Source organism: Emys orbicularis, chromosome 13, assembly GCF_028017835.1.
Source record: "Emys orbicularis isolate rEmyOrb1 chromosome 13, rEmyOrb1.hap1, whole genome shotgun sequence".
Classification (NCBI taxonomy): domain Eukaryota; kingdom Metazoa; phylum Chordata; order Testudines; family Emydidae; genus Emys; species Emys orbicularis.
Window position 1 is genome coordinate 6,253,186 of NC_088695.1, and position 15,942 is coordinate 6,269,127.

A 15,942-nucleotide genomic window follows, 5' to 3' on the forward strand; every position below is an offset into this window, starting at 1 on the left:
CCAGAAATACTGGAAAGAGTGTTACCATCACTGCATGATGAGACTATATCATCTGATGCGCTAATCAGGAAACGAAATATCATGGCCCAGTTGTCAATAAACACTAATACAGAGAATTAAAGTGAAAACAAACAAGAAGTTTTTAATAAAAAAAAAAAAGTGTTATTTACAACAAATAAATGTTGGGATTAAAAGGAGCTGAGCGGCACCTTTTAATACCAGAACGTATGGGAAAATGTCCGTGAATTTTAAGACTCGTTTTATTTAAAGGCACTAAAATAACAATTTCTATTAACTAAGACAGTGGGTGCCACTTGAGAGAAATCACTGATATTAACAGTTTCTGGTTAATAGCAACATTTGGCAGGGAACCAGTCCCAACCTATTAACTTTAATGGTAAATGGCATTTGGAAACTAGCAACAGGTATGCTCTGTATTAACAGCTTCATTAGAAGATAGGTCCTACCAGGAACCAATGGGATGGTTCTGAGGCCGCACAGCTGAGGACTTCTGCATTGAGGCTGGGAGGCAGAGGTGATGTGTGGGAGGGGGCATGTGGGGTCACATGTCCCCCAGATTGTTTGGTCAATTGGTGTGGCTGGGCCTCCTCCTTGTGGGCAGCTGAGCATGGAGCAGGGAGAGGCAGAGGCAGGAGAAACAGCTGGAAGCTGCAGAGAGGGGCTGATGGTTTGGGGGGGGGGGGGGTGCTACCTGGAGGGGGTTGTGCCTCCCACTATCAGCAGGCACGGGTCATCTCTGCTGGGAGGGGAGGCTGTGGGCAGGGCAGAAATGTGGAGGGGGGGGTTGCACCCTGAATGCACCCCACAGTGTGGGGACTCCACTGGGGGCTCCCCAATTGAGTGGGGCTCCCCAGCCCATTACCTCCTGTGCAGGTGGCAGGTCCCCGGGCACAGGCAGGTTTGTGGGGCTGCCACCAGGGATGGCACATGGCAGTGCTTCCTTTCCTGGCTGCATCCAGCCTTTCGCTTATTAGTACCTGCCAGAGAGTGGCACGTTTTGCTGAGAACCGAGAGTTTGCTAAGATGCGGCATCCACTGTCTATGGAATCAGAAAGCTAAAGTCTCTCTTTCCTTCTTTTGCTCGACCCATTTTGACCCCCCTCCCCCCCATTCTCGCCTGTGCCGGTTTCCCATCCCTGTTTACTTCTGTCTCCCCCACTCTCCCCTATTATGGATCATTCCCCCTCGGATTCCTCATCCTTTTCCTGAATTTCTCTCTTCCCCTCGGGACTTTTCCTCTGTCTGGATCATTTTGCTTTAGCTCTTTTCATTTTGATTTCCCCCTGAGATGGGCTGTCTACCCCCATCCAAGACTTGAAGGGGTTAAGGTGGCCAGGTGGGCCAATGAACCGCCCAGGCTACCCCTGGAGGTAGAGCCAGGGGGCAGCGATTAAGCAGATGATGCTCAGCTGCATGGGAAGAGGAGGGGCCTGTATAAAGCCAAGGAGCTGAGAGCAGAAAGGGGCTGCAGGGAAGCAGTCTGCAGTCACTCCCTGGGTGGGAGAAGAGAGGTGTGTTTGGGGCTATAGAAGCAAGCACCCTACAGTTACTCCCTGGGAGGAGGGAGTTTGGGCTGGCAAACCCCTAGAGAGGGAGGAGAGCCAGATAGGCAGGAAAGGCTCAGGGGAAAAGCAGCAAGGCAAATGACAGGGTGGGCCCGGGTTCCCCTACCAGCCACTGGCACAAACCAGGCAATGGAGAGCAGACCGCCTGGGACAATTTGCGCTGGAAGACTTGGGTACCCAGGAAGGGGGAGACCCGTAAGGTGATCTGGTCGGAGGGCCAAGTTGGGGAGAAAGGGCAGCTGGAGTTGCAGAGACGGGGGGAGACTGCCAGAGGACATCCCAGCACCAAAGTGGAGCTATTAGGCAGAGGCACCCCAGTGGTGAGTGGACCCTGTAACAACCCCCCCTTTTCCTCTCAATTCTCCATATTGTCTTGTTTTACTTTAATTCCTTTTCTCATTTCTTCTCTCCCCTCTGCCCTGTCCCTGCCACTCCCATCCCCACAGCCAGCTCACCCTCTCCAGGTGCCCCCACTGCAACTCCTCCCCATAGCTGCTTCTCCTCCCCAGGGCCCCAAAGTCACCTTCTCCAGTCCCTATATCACCCTCCCCATCCCTTGGTCTCCCTACCTCAGCTCAGAGCAGAGGTTCTCAACCTGCAGCCCAATCAGCACACAGCTGCGGCCCATGTGACATCCTCAGGGCCAGGCACATTGTGTATATATATAGTGTGTGGATGCAGCCCACATAAGCTCTAGAGAGCTGCATACGTGGCCTATAATGGTAACTAGGTTGAGAACCGCTGGTCCGGAGCCACAGAGCAAGGGACAGACGGGGTGGCTGACCCTGGCTGCGATAGGATAGGCTTGTCTATGCAGATCACACCCCTCTATAGTTTTGACAGCCCAGACTAGACACACCGAGACATTGTTGCTGCCAGGGTGACAGAGAAAAGGAGCCTGGGGGCTAGGAGAGATGGGAGTCCTCCAGGGTCACAGAGAGTGGGATGTTTAAGGCTAGAGCAGCTCATTTGATATGCTCTGATCCTACTGGGAGCAAACAGCCATACTGGGTCAGACCAATGGTCTATCTAGCCCATATCCCGTCTTCCGACACTGGCCGATGCTGCAGATGCTTAAGAGGGAATGAACAGGACCATTTCGAGTGATCCATCCCCTGTTGTTCAGTCCCAGCTGCTAGTAGTCAGAGGCTTAGGGACACCCGGAGCATGGGGTTGTGTCCCTGCCCATCCTGGCTAATTACCATTGAGGAACCTGTCCTCCCTGAACTTGTTTGAATTTTTTTATTCCCCTTCTCCAGGTCTCAGGGACACAGTCTGAGCTGGGACTCGGTTTCCCAGACCACAAAGAAAGGGCGGATTCTCTCCTCAGCAAAAGAGGCCGGCGGGAAAGTGAAGATCAAGGATTCGTTATCGGCATTAAAAAATGCCACCTGCCCCTGTTTGTAGTCCAGATAAACCCAGATCCTCCTGGGGACCTGGCTCAGGGGCAGAGGAGTCAGGGGGTCAGTGAGAGCCCAGTACTGACCCTCCCAGTACTCCATAGCCCAGATCCCCCCCTCAGGGTTAAAGCTGATCTCTCCCTTCCTCCCCAGAGACTCTCTGGCCACCCCCATGGCCCAGCCCCCTCGCTCCCCCGCCTCCACCTCCCAGCAATGTCTCCCTGAGGTGAATCCCTCACTGCCCAGCACGCAGCGCTCGTAATCAAATCTCTTGGTCGTGTTGGGCAGTTTGTTCCATAGGCGTCCATATCTCACGGTTTTCCCATCCTCAGACAGGACGAGTTGGGGATGAGCCGTGTCTGGATCCAGAGTCATGTGCACTGGTGGGGGGAGAGAATCAAAACATTAGGGGCAGAGCTCAGCCCTGGGGGAGGCTGGGGCCATTTCTCACACTCCCCGGAGCAGCCCCGTCCTGGCTGGGACAGGCCTGGATCCCCGGGAGCTGCCTCTGCTCTGGGCACCTGAGACTGAGCAGAAATGTCACTGCAGCTCCTCGGTCAATGTAATGGGAACATTCTATAGGCTCATTTGTTTTCTCCCCCTGCCGGGGCCGCTCCATTCTCGCTGCAGTAACACAGCAAGGAAGGCAGGAGAAGCTGTTAGCGAAGACGTAGGCAGAGCCGTCAGGCGACAGCTTTGAACCCCAAAGGGAAGTGCCCTCCCCTAAATGTGTCCTCCACTCCCTGGGCAGGGAACAGAGATGAAAAGGCCATACAGAACCAGTGAGTAGGACGCAGGAGGCGGCATAGGCTGAGGTAGCTCCATTCCCAGCCCAGAGAGAAGGGGGCATCGTCAGAGGGAGAGCATCCTCCCCCATCCATTAAGCAGTGAACTGCTCCAATGGGAGAGCCCAGCCCTGGCCACAGGAAAGGGAGGATGTTGGAGAAGAACCATGGAGGAGACCAGGGGAAGGATGTGGCAGCCATGAGAGGACAGATCTTGCTACTCATTCCTCTGCATTTAATATGAGAAGCGCATGTCAATGACCATCCAAATGACAGGGGTCAGAGTTAAGGGTGTTGGGTGCTGGGCTGGGAGCACGTGGCTGGTTACTGGTGTGTGGGAGAGTTGCTTCCATGGGATTTCTCTGAAAAATTGAAGGAAAATCTCCACCAGCACTTACCGTTGGCGTGTGATCCCAAATATTTTCCCCTTCCCTGCTCCAGATCAGATGGCAGTGTGTCTGGAAGGGAAAAGAGGGAAAGAGATTACAGTTTATGCTGCCTGATTTATAATGCAGCCTCGGGCAACTGCCTCTCTGGCCTGGGCATCTGAGGCTGAGCACGGATGCCCTGGCAGTTCCTGCATATGGGGGAATGGGAGTGGCAGCTGCAGAAGTCGCCTCTTTACTTCCTTCCCAGCTGCATCCCGGTCTCTCCACACGTTCCTCTGATTTGAATATTTTAAAAAAATCATTTGAATGTCTATGGAAATCTCAGGGGACAGAGTTAAGGGTATTTGGTTCCTGCTCAGGGACAGTGCTTCTGTTCACAGATGTGTGCATGGACTCAGCATTAAGATTTATGTCCACATTGTTCGTGTGATTTCAGCTTGGGCTCTCCTTAGACCTGACTTTTTTTTTTTTTTTTTTTAAATATATTTTTAGGGGTGTATGTTCCATTTTTAATGCTGGTTAGGTTTGTAACAGTGGCGACGCATTCATGAATATCTCACAATCATATTCACGAAAAGATAATCTCTTTCTGAAAACTCACCCTCTCTCTGTGATCCTAGGCATTTCCATCCTTTGCTCTCCAGCTCCGACGGCAGAGTGTCTGGAGGGTAAAGGACAAGAGAGATTTCATACTGTTGTGTTTCTAACGACACCCCCACACTTAACTGACATAACCGTGTTTTTGATTATATGAGAGAGAGAGAAAAAGACAGCGGGATGGAGACACACACAGATCTTTAATAAAAGCTAATCTGAAACCTATTTCTTCTTTCATTCTGGCATCTCAGAACAATGAACCCAACCATTGTAGGACAAATTATCTATGCCATATGGCAGTGGTTCTCAACCAGGGGTCTGCGTACCACAGGTATGTCAACTCATTTAGGCATTTGCCTCGTTTTACAACAGGCTACATAAAACACACTGACTAGCGAAGTCAGTACAAACTAAAATTTCATACAGACAAAATGAGAAAGGAAGCACTTTTTCAGTACTAGTGGCTGTGACACTTCTGTATTTTTATGTCTGGTTTTGTAAGCAAGTCGTTTTTAAGTGAGGTGAAACTTGGGGGTAGGCAAGACAAATCAGTCTCCTGAAAGGCAGGGCCGGCTCCAGGGTTTTGGCCACCCCAAGCAGCCAAAAAAAAAGCCGCGATCGCGATCTGCGGCGGCAATTCGGCGGAAGGTCCTTCGCTCGGAGCGGGAGTGAGGGACCGTCCACCGAATTGCCGCCGAATAGCTGGACCTGCCGCCCCTCTCCGGCGTGGCCACCCCAAGCACCTGCTTGCCAAGCTGGTGCCTGGAGCCGGCCCTGCTGAAAGGGGTACAGTCGTCTGGAAAGGTTGAGACCCACTGCCATACAGGGCCTAGGACAGAGGAAGAGAGATTTACTGTCCCCTCCCCCCCCCCAATCTGCCCCCTCCCACCCTCCAAACCCCAGTTGATTTGTCTCATTCTCCTTTTGCATTTTGTCAGAACCTAGACCCAGAGCACAGCAAGACTTCAGCATGAATTAAACTTTAGGTGCTTTGGTCTCTTTGACAGCACTGGAACGGCGAGCTTTAGCAGGACCAGGCCCTTCAATTGTAATTTGGGTTTATTTACTCAGCATCTCTACAAAGCTCTCAGCACAATGGGGACCCTCGTGCTCCAAAGACGAATAAAAAGGAAATTGCTTGGTGGATGTGGCACCTGAGGCAGGGAGAGGGTTGGCTCACTGAGCTAGATTCACCCCGGCTCCGGCAGAGGGATAGAGAGGAGGCAATGCGTGCCTCCTCTAGATTCAGGGGCTGGTGCAGATGTAGGCCCCAGCTAGGGAAGTCCTGAGTTCCAGCAAGACCTGGGTCAGTGCCCCTTATGTGGTTCGCAAGGGGGCGGAGTGTAAGAGGCACTTTGGCCACACCCTTTAACCCTGACCCGCCCCCTCCATCCTCCTCTTACTAACCCCAGGACTGTGCATCTGCAGTCACTGTAAATCAGCGGCTCTCAACCTTTCCAGAGGGCTGGACCCCTTTCAGGGGGCTGATTTGTCTGGCCTACCCCCAAGTGTCACCTCACTTCAAAACGACTCGCTTACAAAATCAGACATAAAAATACAAAAGTGTCACGCTAGTACTGAAAAATTGCTGACTGTCTCATTTTTACCGTATCATTATAAAATAAATCACTGGGAATATAAATATTGTCCTTGCATTTCAGTGTACAGTCTATAGAGCAGTCTAAACAAGTCATCGGCTGTCTGAAATTTTAGTTTATTCTGACTTCGCTACTGCTTTTGATGTAGCCTATTGTAAAACTAGGCAAATATCTAGATGAGTTGATGTACCCTCTGGAAGACCTGTGTGTACCCCCAAGGGTACATGTACCCCTGGTTGAGAGCCACTGCTGTAGAGGATGCACAAAAGGTTCCCTTACGGGGTGGGGTCCCCAGGGTGAGAGGGTTTTACACCTTCCCTCCAGCCTCTTTGCCCCACATGAGGCCAGAGCACAGGGCTGGGCCAGGCCCCAGCTTCAAAAGTGGAACCAGGTCTGAATTTGAATCATTTTGAATGGAAAAATGTGGCCGCTAGGGACCTGTTAGTGGTTTTGTGCACTTGCTGCTCCCACTGACTCAAGCAGCAAGTGTGGATGCTGGGCAGCTCAGGGAAGCGAGCCCTGCAGTTCTGAAGTGGGGCAAGATAAACAGAGGGGCCCACCATTTTTTTTGCTCTATTTTTACTTTAATGATCTACTGAAGATCACAGAGTGAATCAGACAGACATCCTGGTGCCTGGGCCCCTGCTACGTCTGCTCACTTTGTCTACTTTCCACTGTTCATTAAATAGACAGGATCTCATTGGGCTCTGGTCAATTGGTTCCTATCTCCTCCCACAGTCAGAGACGACTCCTGATTCCCCTCCTAGATCCCCTCTTCTTGATACCTTTGAACTGCCTCAGAGTCTCCATTAAAGCAACATTTTTATGAGACAAAACACTGAGTCTCTTTTCCAGTTCAGGAGAAGTTTCCACCGGCTGCTGGAACTTCCACTTCTCACACCTGGAGAGAAACAATTTCACATGATTATCTTTCATTTAGCGACTTGTCATAATTTCTTGCTAGTGAAAGCTGCTGCTCTAAGATTGCGAATTCCTCTACTTCTCCCAGCCTCAGAGCAGGTGCAACACAGGTCATGGCAATGCAGTCTTCTCCCCTAAAGATCACATTATTATATTCTTTGACTTTGGCCTGGAAAGACCAGCTCAGGGGAAAAAAATGTAACATAAGAATGGCCATACTAGGTCAGACCAAAGGTCTATCTAGCCCAGTATCCTGTCTTCCCACAGGGGCCAATGCCAGGTGCCCCAGAGGGAATGAAAAGAACAGGTAATCACCAAGTAATCCATCCCCTGTTGCCCATTCCCAGCTTCTGGCAAAAAGAGGCTAGGGACACCATCCCTGCCCCTCGATGAAGATAATTCTCCATGGCCAATTCACTCCTTGGCCTCCACGAATTATTTCCCATATACTTAATGTTGTGTGTATTTTTTTTTTTTTTTTTGGGAACTAGATTGAGCCCCCTACTCCCTTCAAGCCAGTTCATTCCCCCCCAGGTTTCCATACACTCCTGAGGCACTAAAGCCTCTTAATGACTGCTGACCTGGTTTGAATTATACCCAGTGCCCTAGAGGTGAAAGGCCCATATTCCATCGCCAGAATCCCGAGGCAGCCAGTCCCCCAGGGATGTGACCTCTTTGGGAAATATTTTAGGATAATCTTACCCACTGAACAGATAATTCCAGAGTCTGGTATAAAAGGGTGAGAACCTCAGGATTAAGTTTAGCAGAGAAATTTGTATTCAAAATGTGACCGTCCCCATGCATTCTGCTGTAGAGCCCCGGGGAGAAGTGGTGCTAACATGGGCCCCACACCCTTTCCCAGCAGTGTGAAACACAAGGGGGAGTGAGGGAGAGCCACGTACCTGCTCAAGGTGCTTCTGACATCCTAGAGGGGAAAGAGAGAGAAAGAATCTCAGTCCCACCTGACACGTGCTGGGGATCCCAGGGCAGGGATTTTGCAAATCTGGGAAAAAGAGGCCGTGTCCTGCCCCAGAGCCCTGGATTCGCTGAGCTTATGGGGCTTTGCCATCTCTAATATTTATGTGTCTGTAACAATAATGATTCCCATTCCAGCAATGCACACAAACCGTTACATTGTGATCTCTGACTGCTGGATTCTAATGGACATGATTCAGGAGCTGTCCTGTCCCTGCGCATGGATCGGGGATGTTTTAAAAACCTCAGTCTCACCTGCAGGAATTCACTCGCTGGCTTCTGACACTTCCCCTCCATCTCACGGATCAGCTCATTGAGATGGGAAATCTCCTCGGAGAGTTTGGTGACATTTTCCTTCTGTATCCTCAAAATCTCCTTGTCCAGTTTTTCCAGCTGGGCCAGCAGGAGTTGCTCTTGTTCCTCCAGGAACTGCCGCAGTTGCTGAAATTCAGACAGAATCTTCTGCCTCTCGGTTTGTGTTTGTTTCTGAATAAAAATAGGGAAAGGGCTGGTCAGGGACACGGATGGAGCCCAGGGTCCTTTCATGGAGCGCAGAGTGTGCAGGAGAGAGAATATATCTGTAAGCAAGAAGATTTCTGACACTTGACTCTACCGTGTGCTAAGAAGAGGATTCTCTCACACCTGCCCCTCTGGTCCCCCGATATCTCTTAAAGGGACATTTCTGTGTCTGACATGGTCAGGCTATTGTGTGATCAGTGGCCTCTCAGAATCCAGAGCAGCAGGAGACAGGACTAGTCAGCACTACACTGATGGAGAGGCCAGGGGAGAAAAAAGAATCAAACATTTGAACAAGGCAAGACACGGCGGCAGGCTTGGGCAGCCGGCACTGCATGGTGTTTGTGTCAGTTCAGCTTGGGAGGATCTTTGGGAAAGGCATGTGAGCCGGAAATTAACTCGTGAATTGGAATGGAAGCTTGGATTCTGCAGAGAATGACGTGTTCCTGCACCGGGGAGATTATCTAACAGCAATCCGCCATCATGGAGAACCACACACACACACACACACACACAACAAGGCCACGTCCCCCGAGGCCACAGCAGAACTTGCCTACAAACGGGCCTCCCACCCAGGAGCAACGGAAGCTTCTTAAAAGGGGGGGGGGCCCCACTGGCGCCTGAACTGTGGCACCACCCCTCTGAGGCCCCAGCCCTTTTCCCCCAAACCCCGTCCTGCCTCTTTTCCCCCTCAAGGCCCTGCCCTTGCGCTGCCCCTTCCCCTGAGACCCCAACCCCACGCCACCTCTTCCCCCCACTACCCCATTTAAAAGCAGTGGGCCATGGCCCCCTGGTCTCCCGTGTTCCGGCACCAACTCCGGTTCATAACAACAGGCACCTACCAGATACTCCCGGCTTTTCCCCTCTCCAGTCACTTTAAATCCCAGCAGCTTTTCTCTCTCTTCCCTCAGAGACTTCAAATGGTCCTGGATTTTTTCCTGAAGAAACAAATTATTTGAGTGTTTTTATTGTGTCTGGCTGTCTGTGTGTATAAAGAGAGAGAGAGACACACAGACAATGAGGGGGGTGGGTGGTTTCCATCCAGACCCCAAGATTCTTGTAGCTGACTGTCGGTCCGAATAGGTTTATAACATCAGGGCACCAAGGAAAAGAAACCGCATTAACGGAGACTGGGAGGGTGTCCTATTCAGCCTCTTTGGAATTATCTGTCCCCTTCCTGCCCTGAGTTAAACAGCAGGAAACTGGGAGTCACCTGGCGGTGAATCAATGAACCTATTTTTAAGCAGGTTTAACAAACAAAGGGACAGAAATCCCAGAAGCCACCTGGGCTTGAAATATGGGCTGGGGTTCTCCAAGGAGCCCAACTCCCAATTGAATTTCAGCCCTGAACCCCTGGGGACGTAGGCTCTGACTGCATGGGTGCTCCAGGGCTGGAGCACCCACGGGGAAAAAATGGTGGGTGCTTAGCACCCACCAGCAGCCCCACTATCAGCTCCCCCCTCCGCCCCAGTGCTTCCTGCCTGCTGGCAGGCCCCATGGATCAGCACCTCCCCCTCCCTCCCAGCGCCTCCTGCCCGCTGCAATAAACTGTTTCAAAGCGTTCAGGAGGCTAGGAAGGAGGGGGGAGGAGCAAGGACAAGGCATGCTTAGGGGCAGGAAGAGGCGGTGCGGGGGTGGGAAGAGGTGGGTTGGGGCCTTGGGGGAAGGGCTGGAGTGGAGGCAGGGTGTGGGGCAGAGCTGGGGGTCGAGCACCCCCCGGCACTTTGGAAAGTCGGTGCCTGGGGATTGGACAGAACTGGTCTGAGCACTAGGGCAAACCCCATTAGATGCGCTGATTTTTATTAAGCGCCACTGGAGTTTGCCCTAGTGTTGTCCAAAACCCTTTCAGTGGCAGTGCCCTCCGGGTAGCTACCCCACAGCCAACAGCAAAGTGCCCAGAAGCAGTGGATTCTGGGAGGTTTGTAAATTAGACACTGTGGGAGAGCAGCAGAAGACCATTCTGGCTCGTCGTTCAGACCCAGGAGTTAGTTTTGCTACAATCCAGTCTAATCCTAGAGGTATTTGGCATGGACCTGCGCTGTCTGGAGCCCTTTTGTGTGTGGACTCAAGGTGCTCGGAGTCCACACAGCATTTAGCCCAGTGATCTCCTCTAGTGCAGGCCGGCATCTGAGTTTAACCCCTCATGGAGCAACACGGGAGTTCAGAATCCCAGTGGGAAACCTCCTCTCCCTGCTGGGCCTGGGCCCTTTATCAAGGTGTCTTTCCCTCCTAATGACCATACTTTATCACTGCTGGGGTGGCAGCGTGGTCTAGTGGTTAGAGCTATAGACTGGGTCTGGGGAGACCTGGCTTTTATTCCCAGCTCTGCCACTGAGCTACTGGTGACATTGCACCAGTCACATCCTGCCTCAGTTTCCCCGTCTACCCTTTGTCTATTTAGGCTGTAACCTGCTCAGGGCAGGGATGGTCCCTCACTGTGTTTTGTGCGGGGCCCCAACACCATCGAGATCAGATCTTGTTTGGGGTCTGTGAGGGCTACTGCGATGCAAACAGTCATAACAAATGCTACGATACAAATCGGTAAGAACAACAGCTTGTAACTTCCCCTTCTCCAGTCTGACGGCAGCACTCTCCCTCACAGGGACCTCTCCCTCCTGTGATTTCAATTTCACTCACTGCTCGTTCCCTTAGTTCACCAGTGGGAGCTGATTCTGCAAAGGATTCCGCTTCTCTGCAGCCATGGGACACCCAAGCTCAAACCACCCCAAGAATGGACCAAGAACCCTGCCCCAGATCACCATGCAACAGACCAGTTTCCAAGGAAGCCTGTGGATTTTAGAACACTTGGAAAAACACACGATTAAACAGCGAGTATAGCAGAGTGCAGCCTGCACTAGAATGTCCTGTTTGCCTAAGTGTGAGCTCTGGCAGGTTCCCCCCTCCCCCCCCATTCTTGCTCTGGCAGCAGCATGTACACTAATGGCTAAAGCCATAGGCACCAACGCCCCGGGGTGCTCCGGGGCTAGAGCACCCACGGGGAGGGGGGGGGGGGGAAATAGTGGGTACTCAGCACTCACCAGCCACGGCTGTTTGACGGCTCAGGGAGGGGCTTGGGGGAGGACAGAGAGCAGCGAGCGGGCAGGGGTCTCGGGGAGGAGGCAGAGCGGGGGCGGGAAGAGGCGGAGCAAGGGTGGGGCCTCAGGGGAAGGGGCGGAGCAAGGATAAGGCCTTGGAAGAAGGGGCAGAGTGGTGGCAAGGCCTCAGGGCAGAGCACCCCCAGGGAAAAATAAAAGTCAGCGCCTATGGCTAAAGCCTCTGAAGAAAACAAAAGGCCTTATCAAAAGGCCCAGCATAATCAGCATAATTAACCAGGCGGTGCTGACAAAATAGAGGGCTACCTGTGACCAGGGCTCTTGGCAATGCAATGCTAGGGGTAGAGTTGGCTGCTGGGAAAGGAAATCTGAAACCTGGGCGAATGCATGGCTCCAAGAGGCTCAGAGAACTTCACTTCCCCAGGAGGAAATTCCTATTAGTCTGGAAAGGAAAGGACTGAATTTACCAGGATCCAGGTGGTTTCCTACCTTGTACTTCTGGGCAGACTCCTCTATGAGCAGCACCGTGTGAGATCTGTGCTGGGGGGATCTCTCACAAACCACACACACGGCTTCCCCGTCCTCCTCGCAGAACAGATCCAGGGTCTTTTTGTGCCTCGCGCACACAGCCACGTGTTTCATTTTTTCCACGAGGTTTCCCAGCTGCCAGCTGGGCCTGAGGTTCCCTTTCAGAATTTGGGATCTGCAGACGGGACACATCAGGGATCCGCGTCCCGCCCATTCCGCGCAGTACTGGGTGACGCAGCCTCGGCAGAAGTTGTGCCCGCAGTCTACGCTCACCGGGTCGGTCAGGTACTCCAGGCAGATGGGGCAGATGACTTCCTCTTGCATGTCCAAGCCTGAAAGGGAGGAGGCCATGGCTGTTGGGGTCTCCAGTCTCTCTCTGATCTCTCTTCCTCTGGATTCTGCCTGTGGAGGGCAGGAGCAGCTCGGTGAGAACCACGCAAGGGAAGGGGAATGGCTGGGAGAAGGTGAGGAAAGCAGGCGTGGGAAGCAGGTATTATAGGCCAGGGCAGGCTAAGCCTCCCCAACCCCGGCTGTGGCCCCGCCCATGTTGCGCCCCAAGGCCCCGCCCGCCCTCCCCCTCTACCTAAAACTGTCAGGGGCTCAGCTCCAGCTGGTGGCCCTGAGCTCAGGACCACCCATGGCCAGGGGCAGCCCGGGACAGCACTGGGGCCAGCCGGGGGGGAGGGGGCCGGCTCAGCACTCAGGGTGGGGGGGCAGCTGAGACAGGTGGGCCGGGGCTCCTCCAGCTGGGGGCGGGGGGCGCTTGGGGCTCCGGCATGCAGTGGGGCGGGCTAGCCTCTCCGAAGGGGGGGCTCACCCATCACCCATGAAAGCAGGATAGGAATGAAGAAAAGGCAGTAATACCCAGATGGGGACTGCTTCTTCCCCACTCCCTCTGGAGGGGTGGGCGTCTCTCCATAGCAGGGGGCCGTTCCTAGCCCTCCACGACAAGCCCGGTTTCCCCTCCTGCAAACCTAATTTGTGTCCACACTGGCTCTCTCCATTCCCCAAAGCCAAACTGATCTGAGCCCCTTTCCTTTGAGTGCACAGAAGCAACCCCCTGAATGTAACGGACTCGCGAACACCCTAGCACAGAGCTTGCTAGCACCTCTCCCAGCTGCCTGGACATGGAGCGCTGAATTCACCCCCACCTCTGAGCCCGGTTGGTGCGGCCCCTGCGTTGGAACTGCTGGGTGTTCAGCCTGAACTCTGCATTTCATCCCCCTCTGCATTAACAGGCTGCTGGACTAGAGAGCGATTCGCCCTTTGGCTCTGGCCCAATTACTATTTAATTACTGAATTACATTGGAGCAGGGACCAGTTCTAATTTGTGGCTCTGGACCTTAGAAATGATGGCTGTTAAACAGTATGCAAGGCTCTACCTTCACTAGAGCAGAGCTCCCAGGCTGCTACAATACACATAGAAGATCTAATATATATGCTGCTATAAAACACAATAAATGTAATGATCATTTAATATGTTTTAAAAAGCTCTATGCAAATGTTTAATTATCACAATTAAATTGTGCTTGAGTAATATTTTCAAAATGATGTACACTGATCATTAAAGTTGCAAGGGGGATTTTGATAAAACTGAGCAACAGACCTGCGGGAATACATTTATCCAAGTTCTTCTATAGCTGTATTAATATTCTGTGTAACACTAGCGCTGTCCGCTCATGGACCTGGGCGCATTCTCCATCTGGGCATTATTACTATCTTCTCCTCTCTGTTTCCATGATTGCCTCGCTTTACAGAAAAGTTTTTCATATGCTTGTTTGCATACAGCTCCCCGATGCACCTGACCTACTCAAATGATGTCTCTTTTGTCAGCTTTTGTATTTATACAGTGTTTTACACACACACACACACACACAGGCCGACCACAGGGGACAAAAAGGACCATCACATCAGAATTTCCACTCGAGCCCAGTTTCAAACACCACCTAAAAATACACTTGAAATAGGGTGACCAGCCGTCCCGTTTTTAAAGGGACAGTCCCGTTTTTTTGGGGACTTTCTAATATAGGCGCCTATTACCCCCACCCCCTGTCCCGTTTTTTCACAGTTGCTATCTGGTAACCCTAACTTGAAATAAAAGGGCAGTAAAAAGGTATGTGAAGTTTCTCACTGAAAGGCCCTGTATGTTGAACTTTGACTTTATTTAATACATTTTGGAACTCCGTTCTAATGATGGAGCCAGGACCAACACCTCCAGAATAATAATGGGCCCAAGTAAATATTGGATCCCCACAATCTCCCAGAAAGGGGCATGCATGTTAATCCGCTCGAGAGCGATACAAAGATGGGTCAGTGATCGTGAATCCCAAGTATAGTAGAACCTCAGAATTACAAACACCTTGGGGACGGAGGTTGTTCGTAACTCTCAACGAAATGTTATGGTTGTTCTTTCAAAAGTTTACAACTGAACAGTGACTTAATACAGCTCTGAAATTTTACTCTGCAGAGGAAAAATGCTGCTGTTAACCATCTAAATTTAAATGAAACAAGCACAGAGGCAGTTTCTTTACTTTGTCAAATCTCTTTTTTTTTCTTTCAACTTCCCCTTTATTTTTTTAGTAGCTTAGTTTTAACACACCACTGCCCTGTATTTGCCCTTTTTTGTTTTTGTCTCTACTGCTGCCGCCTTTGACTGTGTACTTCCGGTTCCAAATGAGGTGTGTGGTTGACTGGTCAGTTCCTAAGGGCTCAATGCAGCACGAATGCAGGGAGTGGGGGAGGTGAAATTCACTTGTGGGGCCAGGGTATGGGACTCCAGCGCAGCCCCTGCCCTAGATTTTGGACTACAGTAACGCCTGCCCTTCTGCACTACTTGGCGCTATGGGAGACCCCTTCCACCGTGCAGGGGGGAGGGGAGCTAATTCCCTGCTGCAGAGCGAATGCCTCTCCTTGCATCCCTGCATTCTGGAGGATTTAGTGCTGGTTCTAACCCCCCAAGTCGAACTAAGTTACGCAACTTCAGCTACGTGAATAACGTAGCTGAAGTTCGAAGTACCTTAGTTCGAACTTACCTCGGTCCACACGCGGCAGGCAGGCTCCCCCGTCGACTCCGCGGTACACCTCTCGCCAAGCAGGAGTACCGCAGTCGACGGCGAGCACTTCCGGGTTCGACTTATCGCGTCCAGACAAGACGCTCGCCGCGGAACTACCGGGTAAGTGTAGACCTACCCCAAGTGCTGGCTGGATATCCCCCAGAGCATGAATAAGTACTCAGGAGGAGATCCCCGCTCCTTGGCCCTGTGCTCCGGCCACTAGGTCATACTGCTCTTCCTCTCTCCCCCTTCCCCCCCCCCCACACACACGAAAGACTAACAAACAGAAACAGATCGAAAGATTAGAAGAAGAAGAATATTACTCCTCCTACCTCAAGTGTCTGCGAGAAACATTTCAGCTGTTCCTGGATCCTGGGGGTGTTCCCAGCTCCCCCGCCTTAGAGAGACAATGAATCAAGGGGATTCCTGTTTGATAACATAGTCTGAACTTTATTCTAAGCTATGCACAGTTTCAGAGGAGAGATTCAATCCAGTGCTCCCGCTCCCGCTCCTGCAACGAGAGACACCAAATACTACAGTG

The 15,942-nt window shown here is 51.9% G+C and overlaps 1 protein-coding gene across 1 annotated transcript; it reads right to left on the minus strand.

Annotated features, from left to right (window-relative positions):
- Positions 1-2,848: 2,848 nt before the first annotated feature.
- LOC135888421 (zinc finger protein RFP-like) lies at positions 2,849-15,942 on the minus strand. The gene is made up of 9 exons (XM_065416228.1): positions 15,734-15,942; positions 12,310-12,750; positions 9,610-9,705; positions 8,507-8,737; positions 8,179-8,201; positions 7,141-7,256; positions 4,762-4,821; positions 4,170-4,229; positions 2,849-3,366 (listed from the first exon to the last, which is right to left on the minus strand). The coding sequence occupies exons 2-9, from the start codon at positions 12,697-12,699 to the stop codon at positions 2,849-2,851; spliced, it is 1,494 nt and encodes a 497-aa protein (XP_065272300.1). The 5' UTR covers positions 12,700-12,750; positions 15,734-15,942.

Excerpts from the sequence above, each read along its gene's own strand:
- LOC135888421 (XM_065416228.1), bottom strand. The coding sequence starts at position 12,699 with ATGGCCTCCTCCCTTTCAGGCTTGGACATGCAAGAGGAAGTCATCTGC. Across the intron at positions 7,257-8,178 it reads GTCAGAAGCACCTTGAGCAG|GTGTGAGAAGTGGAAGTTCC; the intron begins GTACGTGGCTCT and ends GTTTCTCTCCAG. Across the intron at positions 3,367-4,169 it reads TTTGGGATCACACGCCAACG|TGCACATGACTCTGGATCCA; the intron begins GTAAGTGCTGGT and ends TCCCCCCACCAG.